Source organism: Hetaerina americana, unplaced genomic scaffold, assembly GCF_022747635.1.
Source record: "Hetaerina americana unplaced genomic scaffold, ioHetAmer1.1.p SCAF_4, whole genome shotgun sequence".
Taxonomy (NCBI): domain Eukaryota; kingdom Metazoa; phylum Arthropoda; class Insecta; order Odonata; family Calopterygidae; genus Hetaerina; species Hetaerina americana.
Genome location: NW_027286985.1, coordinates 71,894,326 through 71,909,911, shown reverse-complemented (window position 1 = coordinate 71,909,911; position 15,586 = coordinate 71,894,326). Strand labels below are relative to the sequence as shown.

The 15,586-nt window shown below is 44.6% G+C and overlaps 1 protein-coding gene across 1 annotated transcript; it reads left to right on the top strand.

The window, feature by feature from the left end:
* The first annotated feature begins 280 nt into the window (after window positions 1-280).
* hry (bHLH transcriptional repressor hairy) lies at window positions 281-15,243 on the top strand. The gene is made up of 3 exons (XM_071589887.1): window positions 281-895; window positions 11,219-11,314; window positions 13,176-15,243. The coding sequence occupies exons 1-3, from the start codon at window positions 644-646 to the stop codon at window positions 14,145-14,147; spliced, it is 1,320 nt and encodes a 439-aa protein (XP_071445988.1). The 5' UTR covers window positions 281-643; the 3' UTR covers window positions 14,148-15,243.
* Window positions 15,244-15,586: the final 343 nt, after the last annotated feature.

Below are 15,586 nucleotides of genomic sequence, written 5' to 3'. Positions count from 1 at the left end.
GGGGGGAGGGCGAAGGGTGACGGCCGCCCGTGGTTTCCACTCGAGGGAGGGAGGGGTGGGGGAGGGGTTCGGTAGGGCGGGAGGTGGGGGAGGGGAGCGGGAGATGAGGGTTTGTTGTCGGAGTGCCTTGCGTTCGGTTCGGCGGTGGCTCCCTCGTAGGCCATTGGGGAGGGGGGAGAGGAGGGTGAGGAGGGAAGGGTGTGGGAAGGGACACGGACATTCCTCCACTCGCTCTCACGCCACTCAAGTCAGTCGAGCAAAGGCACGCGGGCGGCTAACACGTGCACAGCAGCATCCGCTGGGGCCAAATTTATCTGTATACAGCGCGCGCTCGCTCTCTCTCGTGTTTGAGGTGGTGTTTGTGTGTGATCTTCGCCGGTGAGAAGGGCGTCGGTGCCCAGCACGGCCCGCGTACTCTCGCGCACTCATCACTCGGGATTTCTGGGGACTTGATCCTTTCCCGGAAACCTGTGAAGGCCCCTTAACGGCCAGAACTTCAAAATTAACCCGTGACTTGCCATCCGTCGCGACGAACTGAGGGGGGACGTACAGACAAACAACGGCTCTCGGGACGTGTGTGCGTGTGTTCGAAACCCCCTCGACTATTTTGACGAGACGTCCATCGAAGACGGCGGTTCCGGAGATGGGTGCTAGCGGGTCTCCGGGCTCCGCCGGCGTTCCCACGGCGGTCGGAGGGACCCCCATGGTTGTGGTGGGCGGCGGCGTCGTGGCCCCGGCCGGTGTGCCCGGCGGGCCTTTGGTCCCCAACGGTGCCCCCGTTGGAAATGCCGCAGGATCGACCGTCGAAGTCGCGGCCGCGACCACCGCCTCAGCCGCAGTCACCGGGACGACAATGCCTTCGGCACACCGAAGGAGCGCCACGGACAACAGAAGGGTGAGTTTCTTCGCCGAATTCATTGGCACATCACCGACCGCACTTAGGTGGTGGAGAGCAGTTGTGCAAATTTTGCCGCTGGGAAAGTCATTAAAGTGGCTGTGAAAATTATAATGAAAAGAATAACTTTGCTCTGTAACAGTATAATTTGCGATTTGGCGCCAGCCGTGGTCATTGAAGCAGCACTTGGAAAGCGCGAAGTGTCACTATTGTCAATCACTGGCCCCGAGCCGTCGAGTCCTAATCGAGCGTCACCGACACCCTGTATGGATAAGGAGACCTTGTTAATACCGTCGTGCAATGCGAGATTCAATTCGAATAAACCAGGAATACACCCTCCTTTGAAAATTGTGCCATCCCGCATTAACAATCAATCGTTAATTTAAAGGTTACGAAGGATACATGATTAGTCGACCGTAAAAATTGGAATCATCCTACTATATGTGCATATGTATATATTTATTCTTCTATATGTGTACATTCATTTTTGTCGCAGTCTACTCTGCTACGTAACAGCTTTTTTTTAGTAGTTTTCTGGGCGTTAATGAATTTTTTGTTGACAGTACTTACTGCCTTTGATTCATTAAGTCTTCCGAACATCTGCCACAAGACCACCTACCAATCTTCGCCATTAAATAGCAGTAAATTCCGTTTTTATCTCATCTCAATTGATTCATTCATCACTTGGTATTTCTCATTCAAGATTCACTTTAATTTTCCGTGGGTTATGTTCATTACGGTTTACTTGCGTTAGCTGCTAATCATTTTTTGAATTTTGTTCCACATGAAGGTTCTTCTTCTTTGCCTTAAACTCATTTATGTCTTTGTCCGTCCACTGGATGTTCAGAAGCTATATCTGGTGTCAAGCCTCTGAATTCTGGTCTTGTTTAGTGCCCTTCAACTATATTTGTTTCCGATTCATCGTACTTCACTTTAAGCCATAGGCTTTCTAATAGTACTTCATACTTTCAATGCCTGTTTACTTGAGCTGTGGTTATGAGCCCATGCATTATGAACATCCTCTTCGCTTGGATGACTGCCTAATCCCCGTGAACATCGTCAGGGCACATGGGTTGAGAAATGATGGTCAGCTCACCTGTTGATCTCATAGCGAGGCGAAACCCTACATGTGTGATCTACGAAGTGATTGTCGAGGCTGTGCCCCCGCTTACAGACAGATTTCTTTCGAGGGCCTTGCCATAAGAGGACATTGTTGTGCCCTCACGTTTTAATGCGACCTTAATTATCAAAACTAGATAATTTAGATGAAAAATCATCATCATGGCTGAGCATTATTACGACTCTTGATCTTGCGATCCTGCCCGTTGTTCACATCAAATAATATATTTGTCAAAACAACGAAAATATTCAGTTGCGCTATCACGCGTTAGAGTGAAAGATTCCGGATATCCGCCACTTGCGGATGCAACCGTTGAACAAAATTGCCGTGCGTGCAGTATTTTAATAATTGGATATAGTGTAAAATCAGCGCGTAAAGGGGTCAATGTAGGAAGTCGGGGAAGTGGAAGCTTTAATCGCCCTGCATCTCGGTGATCCCCCGAGCAGTATCAATATCCGGACGGCCTTGTTGAAATGCTACCGTGGACATGAGTGGGAACGCTTATATATGTGTAAATGTGTATGGACATAAAGTAAAGGCGCGCCCCGCGGGGCTTTAAGGAAGTGTTATTGAAACGCGTCATTCGAGCGACCACCGCCTCCAATCCTTCCGCGGAGGAACGAGAATCCTTTCCCAGGCATTCGCCGCTCGCAATATATCGTCCGGCGTGAGTCATCTCCCGCCCCCTCCGCGACACCGGTTTTCCTCAATCCCTTCGCTTCTCCTCATCTTCCCTCTCCTTCCTTATGGATACACACGCCGCGCCTGTCCGTCTGTTCCGAGCGGTTTGGTCGGTCTCGTCGACTCGCCCCATGTTCCCTCTCTCTCTCGCATTCCCCTCTTCCTCCTCCCCTTTTCGTGGTTAAGCCCTCGAAGGGAAAAAGAGACGGCTCAGGAAGCCTCACTCCTTCCCTCCCTCTCTCTCTTGGCTCTGGGCGCAACAGGTGTTCGGCAAATACCTCGCCACGGGGCGTTTAGTGCGTGATATACCTACTCTCCTCCCACACGGACGTATCATGCTTTTTTTCTTCCCTCCGTCCTTTTGGAGTGCATGCGTAAATGTACAAGTGTGCGAATTTTTTTAGCGGGAATCCGACTCTCTCCTGTCCGTTCGTCGAACCGTTTCCATCCATCCATCCCTTCCATCGCAATTTCTCCGTGTGCGTGTGCGACGCCCACACGGATCCAACGGAGGACGTGCGAAAAGATGACGCATAGTGGGTGCGTAGGCTACGTTGAAAATCCCGAGAGGCACGGTTCTTTTTTATAGTTTAAAGTTTATCTCAATTGAACACAAGCGGGAACCTTCGAGAGGGAACCGCAATCGGTCGTGGATCGGTTACGAAAAGGCTAAAATTACGCGGAACTCTCAAGAAAAAAATACGTATATATCTTCTTATACACGCGCATGTGTGCGGCTGACGGGGTGGGATTAGAACACACCAAAACGTGACTTTGGGGAGAGAATGTAATGTTTGGAGCATCAGGGAAAGAGAGAGAGAACTAGTGGATTGAGATCTACGTGAATTTTAAAAGTTATATCGAGATCAATTCTTTTTTTTTATAGCTTGAAAAGAATGGGGAGGCGACGCTCAGTGTGGCGGAATCATTCAAAATGATGGGAAAAATGAGCACTCTTTGAAGACCTAAATAAAAAAAATAGCCCCGAAAAACTCCTTGGGATAAGTGCGGGAGTGGTTCTACTATTTTGGTATACAATTTAAAAAATGTATGCATCTTATTCAGTGCTATAAAGCCTTTGATTATACGTTTAAGATTTAGTTTTAATGTCAACGTGTGACTTACCTGTATTTTCACTGACATGAGAACTCTGCTCTCGGAGAATGGTGAAACGGGAGAGTGATAGAGCTCTGTAACATTCCTCCCCTCCTGGTACTCATAGTTCTCGTAGTTATCAGTTGGATGGCTATAAATCCTGCAAAGCGAAGAAAAAAAATTTGTTGGACAATTTAAGAAAATCCTGTCGCATAGCACTTGGTCCGAACTCGTGCACGTTAAACCGGAAACCGCTGTCATGGCAAGAGTTCGTGAAGGAAATATATACATACCTATATATATGTATACATACATACATACATACATACATATATATATATATATATATATATATATATATATATATATATATATATATATGTATATATCCCTTCCCAGCTACCCGATGCTGTGATATCCTTGAAGTTATCTGGTGAGAAACTTGTTTCCCCTCGAACAATATTAGTTTGTCCTCTAAAAAAATGTTGTATCGGTTTCAGCCATATCGTCGACCAGCAACCTTGATAGAAACGATTTAAGAAAGAATAGATAGTGCTTCTAGAAGGATTTCCCAGTTTGAGCCCTTTGCAATGAAGTGCCTTCGCCGCTCAAAGGCAATAAAGTGGACCGCTCCTGAACGTGTAATCGACTTGGTGCCGTACCATTCGTAACCGTCAAATGGAAGCTCTCGATGAAATTAGCCGGATGCGGTAATTTGCAGAAGGGTTCTTGAAATTGCTCTCATCAAAATAATAATCAAACGATAATTTTTGTCACGTTTACGGATTGAAATTTAATTATGCCGCTTTTCGACCGATGGAAGTATATTTATTTTATTTCTTTTCAATACGTTGATAATTTACTTCGTTTAGCACTGAGAAAAGGGATCTAATTTTATTTAAAGTTTGTTTTTTTGTCTGAATTTATCCAGGTATTGCTTTATGAAATCTGATTTATTAGCTGAGGCCAATTAATTGCATCGTCACCATTCAGGGTTCCGGGTTGATTATTGAAATTATGTTCTGCAAAGCAGAATTCGGAGGAATCAAGTAACCCGCACTAAAGCTTTCAAAGCTTTTAATTTAAAGATAACATCAATATCAACTCTTGCATTCGTATTAATGCAGACTTTCAAAGGCCTTTCAAAATTTTGGAACAAGTGAAGAACGTTCAATTCAGCACAACCTTTTATTTAGGTACTTAGGGTTTTCAACCAATGTTTACTACCTAAAATCAATAAACAACTATCTTAATATATCTGACTGGAGACTCCTGAATCAGCCGAGACTTTGCTGCAGCCTCGAGGGCTTTCTTGACGTCTTACTATGAATACCCGGTGTACATGCAATCTGTGTGAGCTCCAAGTCAAAATGAAAATTGCTTTTTTCAATTATTTGTGTCACTGAGTTACGAGTTCACATGCAACCGGTGTTCGCCTTTCCATGGAGCATGGAAGTGACGCTTGGGGCGACAAAGAAAGAGAGAATGGGCACGGAGGCGAGGGGTGGATTCGGAAAAAAATCAGTATTTTGGCTTGGGCAGTCACTGATTCGCCCCTAACCCGTCCCCTTCTCTCTTTCGGCACGCCCGAAGCGAACGTCCTCGCACCGGTGCACTCGAGCGGACGCGGGAAATGTCTCCCTCCGGGTGACTGAGCTCTCCACCCCACCTCGTCCTTCCTCCAACAATTCCCCATGGCCCCATCGCGCGCGCGCTCTCCGACGCGCCGCGTCGTCCCCACAAGGGCATCATAGGGCGAGTGGATGACGAAGGCTCCGGCGGCCGGACGATCACCGTCGCCGAAGAGAGAAAGAAGGTGGTGCGGACCGACGCGGGCAAAAAAACGACGGAGAGGATAGGGGAGGGGGGGAAAGCGGCGGCTCGCGTATCAATCCGTCTCAATCCGTGCGCGGCGAAGAAATCCCCTTCCGAAAGATAAATCCCTCCGTCCTCCGCCACCCACGACACCCCCTTCCTCTGCACCCCCCGCACCCCCCTTACAGTCGACCACATCCTCCGCGAGTCATGACGCCGTGTCGAAAAAAGAAGCGAGTCACCGCGGGGCGGCGGCGAAACCAGCCAGCCACGCAGGCAGACACACCGTCGCCCTGACACCACCAACTCCTCTCACCTCCCTCACTCCACGTAAGTTTCTTCGTGCAGTTTGAGGTATGGAGAAAAATGTTAGATCTATCCTTCGGGAGGAGCGGAACAAAACATCAAATTGAAAAAATACCCGTCATGATAGAAATATGTAAAATTGGCTATTGTGTGGGCTAGTTTGGAATTATATAAAACTACATAAATCACCTAGAATAATCTACTTATCGGTGATAAGTTTTGGACGATGCCTTACAATACACTACTTATCTTTTGAACATTCTCATGATATCACAGTAACGAACACATTCTTTAAGGTATTATACCTATAAAATGTTTTTTGAAGGCCCCTAAAGGTTATTATGCTATATGTATCGCGGTAACACCCCTTGTTTGCTCTAAAATATTATCTTCTTTAGTCCTTATTAATTTCTTTCTCATGCAATATCAAACGTCCAATATCTCCGTTTTTCTATCCGTTACCCTTTATCTATCAAATCTCCTCCAAACCCTTTCATCCTTTTTCTCTAAACTGTAAATTATTGATGAAACACTGACCCAAATGGGATGTCTCAAGTATTATTAATGACTAACTCGTAATCCCCGAAAAATCGTAAGTAAAGGAACATTCATATTATCGATTTGGAAGCAAGGAGAACGGATTAGAGTTCTTGAAGAGGTTGTGTGTCGGGATTCAGCGCACCTTTTGTTCCCGCGGTGGGTGTCACTGGCGGACAACATCCGTCCTCTCCTACCATCCGCTTCACGCTCCTCCACTTTCTCCCCCACCCACTCCCCGCAGCAACACGTGGTCGTAACATCCAAACCGCAAACGGAGTCGCTGCCGCCGCGATCGAGAAAGTCAATGAGCGCGCGCGCGAACCGCGAGGGGCGATCACTCGCCTTCTCAAAAGCGGTTTCCTTCTCCTCCTCGCCATTCTTTATAACCGCGATAATGTGCGGCTGCCCTTTCACCGCGGACGCCGAACACATGCCTCGTTGAGTCCCATTTGTGAGAGCGATAGTCCGCTTTTAAAGGTCGCAGAACCCTTTGGGGCAAATATTTTTTTATTCCCTCGGCATGATTATTGTCCGTGGGATATTTATATGTATATCATGCATGCGTATTACCTCTAGAAAGATTCCTCAGTGGAAGAACATTGCTATTAAAAGCAGCGAGACTAAAGTTAATTTCTATGTAAAAACCCCCAATCTATTCCCCTTTATACACTTGCTTCAATTTACGCCCTCCTTTTAGATAAGTTTGGCGATGTTAATTCTTGTAAAGAGCTATTCTTTTTTAAACCAAGGTTGAGAATCGACAACAAAAGTAATCATTAATGTCTAATTGCCCTTAATTTTCTCGTCCTGGTACTATCTCATAAGTTGCATAATAATATGGAATAATTACACTTTGCCTGTCATTGGAAGAGGAAAGAATTGCCTTTTGTTTATGCTGATGCTTTGTTGGATATTTATGGCAGGAGAAAAGAGTAAAACTGAGAAACAGCCAATGAATCACTGTCATACTCTAGATACCAATTCACAGCGTAGCGGTACGGTGTGTTGCCCACCGCATGAACTCAAGGAGTGATGCCTCTTCTACGGTTTCATTTCCCAATTACAACCCTCTTACCTTCACTCCCCTCACCATCGAGAAACGTGCGCATCCTCCCATCACTCGCGAATTCCGAGAACACCTGTTGAGGTAACCTCGGTGCTTCCGACCTGGGGTTGGTTTGCTTTTTCAAGAGAGGAGGGAGGGAGGTCCCAGGATGAGCACTAAAATCCGACCCGGGACGTTATTACGGCACGGTAATGACGGTATTCCTTACTTCGCTTTAGTTTTGATGGTCGCCGGTGAAGAGGGCGTTTTACGAATCGAAATTGCTTGCCCGAGGTCACTTTTTCGGTTGCAAGACGGTCTTAAGGGACGCAAATTACTGCCGTTTAAGGAAGAAAATAAGGGAGGAGAGAGAGAGAGAGAGATGGAAAAAAATACGAGTAAGTTTCTCCAGAGCATTTTTGTCTGAGCACGGTCGCGTATGGATCGGCTCGTGTTATTCCCGCGGAAATTCGGAACGGTGATAATTCGGTGAAAAAAAATTGAGCTTAAGCGCGCGATTCTTTGGCGAAGGCTAGCCGGAGTGAAAAGGTTGCATTTCATTGCAAACAGGATCGGTCGATGCATTTCTTTCCAGAAACCAAAACCATTTTCACTCGGTCCAGGATTTCTTTTCAAATTTTTTTCAAGCTCTAAGCTCTTATAATTTTGAAGGAGAAAATGTGTCGGAAAATGGAGGGTATAGCAGCATTATCAGGCATTTTTTGAAGTTATCTTCTTTCGGGGAATGGATGAGGGAAAGTCAGGCGATTTATTTATGGGTAAATCTGGGAAACATGATTCCGTGGTGGGTAATTCTTAAGCAATAAATATTTCTGTCCTTTTCTGAGATGAGATACTTCACGGCGAAGATCCTAAGTATCTTCTTAGATTATTACGAGTGTGCCCGAAAAAATAATAAATCGAAGCGTTGAAAGTCTTCGTTAAGAACCCAAGAGTCAGCAAGTGGCCTTGAAAAATGGTAAACTGAAGACTAAAATGTACATACAGCGTCCACTGTTATTGTTTTCAGCGAAAAGAGTAAAACATTGTGTCACTGTACGCTGCTGAGTGTCAGTTCCGGAATTCACATGGAAGCGGTCCTGTTGTTTTCGGTAGAAATGAGTTGTAAGCCCATTTTTCGCATCATTAGTGTAAAAGTTACTTCAAAATGGATACCTTAAGTACCTACTTTTCGCATGACGTACGTCATTCCCACAAGGATATCACAGAACGAATATTTATTGCGTTTGAAGACAGGTAGATTTTCTACATTTCTATAAGCAAGAAAAATGAACTTTGTAGTACACTTGATAAACAGGAGCATTGGTTCCATTGAAATAAATTGGAAGTATACATTTACTTCCGTATGAGAGAAGTTCTTTATTACGGAGTATACCTTGAGGACTCAATATTCTTTTGTTTTTATAGCCTTTAGAGTGCCTGCTATTAGCCATCGAATCGGATTCGTATTAAGCTGAATAACTTCAATGTCATCGCAGTTCAAATGAACTCATTCCTAAGCGCGGGAAACGCTGGAACGAGAACTTGGTGGCGGTTCCGTTCGACTGAGCTTCAGCGCTCTCTCGCGGAGATAGTGAGAACTCGTTCCATGGCTAAGGCGGCAGCGACGGTTCACACTTCACCTGACCTAAAGAAATTCTGCTTATTAATTATTTTGATTATTTCAAATTTTGAAAAAACTGCTTTCGATTAATTTCGAGAGATTTTTTTACTAGTGAAACAGTATCATAAATGTATTTGAAATTTGTAATTGTCCTGAAATTGCAAACAACTCCCAGAGGACAAAGAAAATATTAGCCAAGTAAAACGAGCGATTAGTTCCCGGAACAATCATTGTATTACTCATAAAGGATAATAGTCCGGGACATAAATTCTTCTGAGAAGTACTGTCACCTTCACAGTTTCAACTTTTACTTTAATTATGGATGTGAGCAGCTAAATTAGTCCCACGTATTTTCTCAGGGTACCATGGATCAGGAGGTAGACTACGGAGGGTATCTAATGCGCAATTAGCTACTTTACGAAGAGAAAATTGGACGGATGAAATCTTGCAAATGTGATCTGCACCTTTTTTTGGCGATTTTGCATTGTTAACATTTGATAACTAGACCTGGTTGATATATCACGCTATACTGAATGGAGAATTCGTATTTAGAGAATTTAAATGATGGTAACATAATGTCATTACAACATTGTCCCGTGGGGACAATGTCGTAGGCGGTTTAGCCCGAGGTTTTGCACTCCAACTTCGTTCAGAAGAGATGAAGATATCTCCTAGGTAAACGCTCGATTGGATATGATATTAAAATATGGATGAATACCGATACACTATACGGAGAATAATGATTCCTTTTGCATTGATCTTCGACATTACTTAATGTATATGTTTCGACTCGTAGATGTTTATCATTACCGCAGTACCTTTTTTAATCCGTGGGCTGATATCGGGTGTAAAACATCGCACAACCTTACGAGGACTGCCGAAGGCCGACCGTCAAGAGGCGCTCACCGCGCATTCTTTCACTCGCCATAAATCGCTTCCCACGCAACCCATTGCCACGCGGCGGCCGTGGGACCTTGCTCGCTTTATCAGATGCCTCTCGCGCCGGATGTAGTACAGCGCGTCGCCGCAGGAGATTCCAACGCGCGGGACTGCGCCCGCCTCCTCCGTCATCTTCCCCGTCTTCTCCTACTCCTGCCCGCCCTTGTGGTGGGTGGGGGGAGATGTGGGGCTTGAAAGAAGGGGGCCATGGTAAGAAAGGGGCGCGTGGCTTTCCTTCCTTCCTCCCCCTCGTCCACCTTCATTATCTTAGCCTTTGTTCGCGTGCGATGCACACCTTTCCAGTTTCCGACGTCGGGCACATGGAAGGCGTTAGTCGCGAGGCCTTCCAGCTCCTACTCCTTCCTTCGCACCCGCGTGTTTGATCACTGGAAGCTGAGCGTTAAAATGCTCTTCTCCGACTCTCCTTCGGGAGGTCATGCTGACACCGCGTTCTCCTGCAGCGTTGTGCTAACCTCGCGGCTTAGGGAGGAATTTATTTTACTTCTCTTCCTTCCCCTGTTAGAAAGAAACCCAATGGAGCATACCATGGTGACGGCACCCCCCATGTCTGTTTGGTTGGTATATGTAATGGCGCTAGGGATCGGCCCGTTAACTATGACGGAATTTTCTTTACGTTAAGACGGAGCAAAGTTGCATGCGGTATGTGGGGATAGCGACAGCGACAGTGTATTGACTGCTATGATAACCAGATGATTGCGGATCCAAGTAAACATACTTCATGGAAATCGTGTAAATATTTGAGAGGAAATCATTTCTGTAATCATCGAAAATGCCATCTCACTTATGGGCGATGCTATCCAATACTCAAATCATGTTAGCAATTCGCCTTTGAATTTTAGGAACCGCATTTCGGAGTATCAGGGATTGGACTCAAACATAATTATCTTTAACCTACCGATGCCATTCTTTGATAATTCTGGTGAACTTGAAAATTCAAGCTGAGTTTGTAATGAAAGAAAGTAAACCTGAATATTACACTGCTCAACAAGTAAACCTTTTTGATTATATATAATTATTATATTTTTTATAAAATGCTTTGATTATTTTCGCTCTCTTCGTGTCAAGCTATTGTAAGTAATTCCTGTTTTTTGATCCGCTATTGTTGTGCTCATCTGGGTTCTTTTGATATTCTTTCAGAGCAATAAGCCTATCATGGAAAAGAGGAGGCGAGCGAGGATTAACAACTGCCTGAACGAACTTAAGGCTCTCATTCTGGACGCCACCAAGAAAGACGTAAGTATTACATTTCTCTTTCTTCCCTTTTCACAGGGAGTGGTCGAAGTTATAAGTAGTCATCGGGAACTCAAAACACTTACCGCTTGTATTTTTTTTCTAAGAGACTCTTCAAATTTCATGCATTGTGCTCAAATTACCAGATGATTTCGTCCCTCTTCCGCTGCATTACTTTTTTTACGTTCCTGAGTAGCCGAAACATTAACGGAACGAACTTTGCAAGCTCATGTTTCAAGAATAATTCTATAATCTCTTGGAAATAAGCCCTTTAAAACTCGTGTGGTGATTGTGAATTGAAAATTAATTAAAAATAAAATGAAATTTTAATCATTTAGTTGTTGAGTGAAGGACAAATATCTTGGGGTTTAGGCTAAGGTTTTATAAAGGACGATAAAATAAATTTGATGGTGAATCTAAGCTAATACGTAGACACGCTGGTGCTTCTTATCATACACCTACGACATGACCAGTATGCAATCGCTTCATTATTTAATTATTGATAATGAAGCCAATTAAATTGTACTTTGTTCTCACTATTTTATACTCAACTGAGTCATAAAATCACTATGCCATTCCTAATCTTTCTTTGCGGTTTCATTTATTATCGAAGATCGATTCGCTGCCGTTCGTGTGCAAAGAATGTAACTGGAGGAAATTAGTCAATACTATTTCAACTTTTCTTTTAGTTTTTATTCTTCCGTACTCGGTCTTTTTACGGGGTTATTATTTTTTGCAAAAGATGTTTATTTCATTCTTCTCCACACCCAACTTAATCCCCATTTCAGCCCTTCCATCAACGGCTTGTTGCTTTCGAGTTTTTGCTGTTACAGGTATATTCGACTCTCGCCTTATTTCCGTGCGAAGGATTGAGTTACAAGCTCACCGAGCTTTGAGACCTCATAGCATTCAGAAAAATTGACTGGATTAGTCGTTTTCTTCAACGGAAAGTATATCTCGTTAGCAGGTGCTCCGGCATTCCGTTGTATTTTGTTTCCGTTGAGTACAGATTTGACAATTTCGAGGTTCAGACTCGGAGTTACTAAAAGCTTGTTTTTTTCCGCCAGCTAGAATATCTTGATAGCATTTTCAAAGTTATGGAACAGAAAGTATAAAACTTGTACGAAGAGGGAATGCGTTCCGTCTGCCCCATATGGAGGCATCGAATTTGACGTTCATCACGATGCGGTAGATTTTTTATTTGAAAAAGACGTAGGTAGATACGACGCGGTGTCGTCGGTACTCCACTGTGTTATTTCCCCGCAAACCAATTCTAGTTGCCAAATATCGGACATAATTTGGGAACATTTCAGTAATATTGTAAATGGCTTCGGCGCTGCCGCCACTGCAGTCGTTCTATAGCTCCCCAGTAGAATGTTTTCAGTTCTGGCAACAGAAGACAATTTTTGCTGAATTGGTTTTGACACCAGTACTTTGGACCACATCATATACAATAATTCCCCTGACAAAGTTATGATTTCATCTTACATATGCACTATGCGCACAAGTGGTACAATAAAGGGAATTGCGACAGAGAAATTGACAAAGAAGGAAAATTACGATTTTTAACTTGCGACGCTGTATACTCGGGAAGGATTTAGTGACAATTTATTAATTAAAATAATATTAACAGTAATATCTCATGGTATGGAGAAAATTAAGGTTTACCCTATTTTTATCTTTTTAACAAACATCTTTAGGATTATGTTCCTGCGATATTAGTACGTGAGATGGCCTATATTTATATCCACCGGAATATTGAGGGAAATTTTGTCAACAAAATATGTTGATTTAAAATATTTTAAGCATGCGATGTACGTCCTCTGCCGATTTCGCTAACCATATTTCTTTGTTTGTCCCTCAGCCCGCGAGGCATTCCAAGCTGGAGAAGGCCGACATCCTCGAGATGACCGTTCGCCACTTGGAGACCCTGCGGAGACAGCGGGCCGCTTTATCGGCGGCCGCCGATCCAACTGTGCTCAACAAGTACAAGGCTGGCTTCAGCGAGTGCGCCGCCGAAGTGTCCAGGTTCCTGATGAGGCACTCGGCGGACGCCGCGGACGCCTCTTCGCCCTCCTCTTCCCCCTCCGTCGACCAGCATTTCAAGCGACGCCTCCTCTCCCACCTAACGCACTGCCTCAACGGCGTCTCCACCACGGAGAATGGCGGAGTCATTGTCCCCGGCCGATCCCCGGCGGAGCCCGTGGACGACTCTCCGCCCCTGCCACCCCTGGCTCCAAAGCAAGGCCCGGTGATGTCCGGTGGCATGGCCCCCTCTGCCCAGGCCACCTCGGCTCTCTTCGCCGCCACTGGCCTACAGCTCCTGCCCACCCGGCTTCCCAATGGTGACCTGGCCCTCGTTCTGCCCGCGCAGCAGCGCACCACCTCGCCGGCAGCCTTCCGGACGCAGCCTCCTCCTCCTTCCACCACGCCGTCATCATCGTGCTCCTCATCGCAGCCGGATTCGCCGGGGTCCCCGCCTCCCCTGCTCGCCGTCCCCGCGCCATCCTTCCACCCATCGAGAACCGCGTCCACGGCCTCGTGCTCATCCACCGCCTCCTCTTCCGCCTCCATGTCCCCGGTGGCGTTCGACGGCCCCGCCGCCTTCGCCCTGACCGTTCCGAGGCCCAGCCCCGGCAGGGTGCAGGCGGTGAAGCCGGTGGCGGTGGTGGCGGGATCGCCGGTGGCACAGCCGGTACCCCGGATGGGTGAGGTCATCACCTGTACCAGGCCCCTCAGCCCCCCGCTCCAGAAACCCCTTTCCTTGGTGATGAAGAGGTGCCCGGCACAGGAGGAGATGAGGGAGGAGGATGGAGGCCCTTGGAGGCCGTGGTAGAAGGACCTTTTTGGTCGATCCTCGACTGCAGTGACTTTGGGAGTGGCTGCCCAAAATTGAATATATTCTTTTGAACGGTTTCCTGGTGGGCGTTTAGCCACATGTATATATTTCATTCTTGTGTTGACTTTGTGAAAGATTAATATTCATTTATATGTGAGAATGGGTTGGAATTACACCAAAAGTGCGGGATTCGGCCGTAAAAAGTTACGTTGCACTCTTTCATATTTTGATAAAAAATGTTTACGCGTAATAATCTATAGAATTTAAAGGTGTTTTTCGAAATTCATCCTCATACATGCAAAATGAGGCAAAATTCAATCCCGGTCACTATGAGACACAGGAGGAGATGAGAGAGGATAATTGTATCGAATAATATCTGGCTCAATAAGCTTCAGATGGGATGAAAAACTCATCATTCCAAATTATTCGGGCGGTCATTTTGATATCTCTGCTCACCCTTGCAAGTTTAATAGATTTTTCTGTCGATATTTCGGTACAGTTTACTATTTTCTAATCCCAACCTTGATACAGACTGAATGGGAATCTTATGACTGAGATTCATGAAGGCATCGCTTTTAATTGATATATTTTATGAAAAAGAGGATGTGATAAACGTGCTCTTCCATGGTTATCCAGAATTATTTTGAGATTGTGGTTTTGAAACAGTTGAGACTCCTAGTTGTTAAGCTGAAAGAAGACTGTTTATCAGGAATTTTGTATATAACAATAAATGTGGTACCTTATGGTCGTAAAAATGTGATCCTTTGATCTTCAAGGTAGACATTGTATTTTAAATATTTGCATTTATTATCACATGGAGTAATAATTCATGTATTGTGATCTCTCATATAAAAGTCGCATTTTGCTGACTTATAACTATTATAATAACAACGTTGTCATCACAGGAGGATGTAAGGAACTATGGACATATTTTAAACGTGCAATTATACTTATTTGTAGCTTTGTCGTACACTTTCTCTCAACGACGTTTCTGTGATGTGTAAATACTTACCCAGGTTACATTGTGCCTTAAAACAGCAAGATTACAAAAGTCTTCCTTTTGTTGTATAATTTGTTCTTATAGAAATGAGTATTTATGTTTATAATGTTTATTAAATCTTTTCAAATATACTTTTGTTGCTAATTTTCCCATATTTACCCCTTCATTTGTTATGGTCCTTACGCTATTTAGTTTAAAGACAAGTTACCGCCTAATAGATGAGACTAAGAATAAGTGTGTGATCTCTTTCACGATTAAATAAATGATAAATAATTAAAAAACTAATATACAATAAATTAGGGCATTTTCCGAGCAGACACTTATGCGCGGCGTTTGATACATTATATACCAAGTTCATTTTATAATAATAACCAAGCCACAATTACCAAACCGAAGGTTGGCTTGATAGCTCAGGTTTGAGATCATATAGTACTAA

Bases quoted from the DNA above. Each gene is read 5' to 3' on its own strand.
- hry (XM_071589887.1), top strand. From the start codon at position 644: ATGGGTGCTAGCGGGTCTCCGGGCTCCGCCGGCGTTCCCACGGCGGTC. The intron at 896-11,218 runs GTGAGTTTCTTC...ATATTCTTTCAG, and splicing joins GCGCCACGGACAACAGAAGG to AGCAATAAGCCTATCATGGA. The intron at 11,315-13,175 runs GTAAGTATTACA...TTTGTCCCTCAG, and splicing joins TGGACGCCACCAAGAAAGAC to CCCGCGAGGCATTCCAAGCT.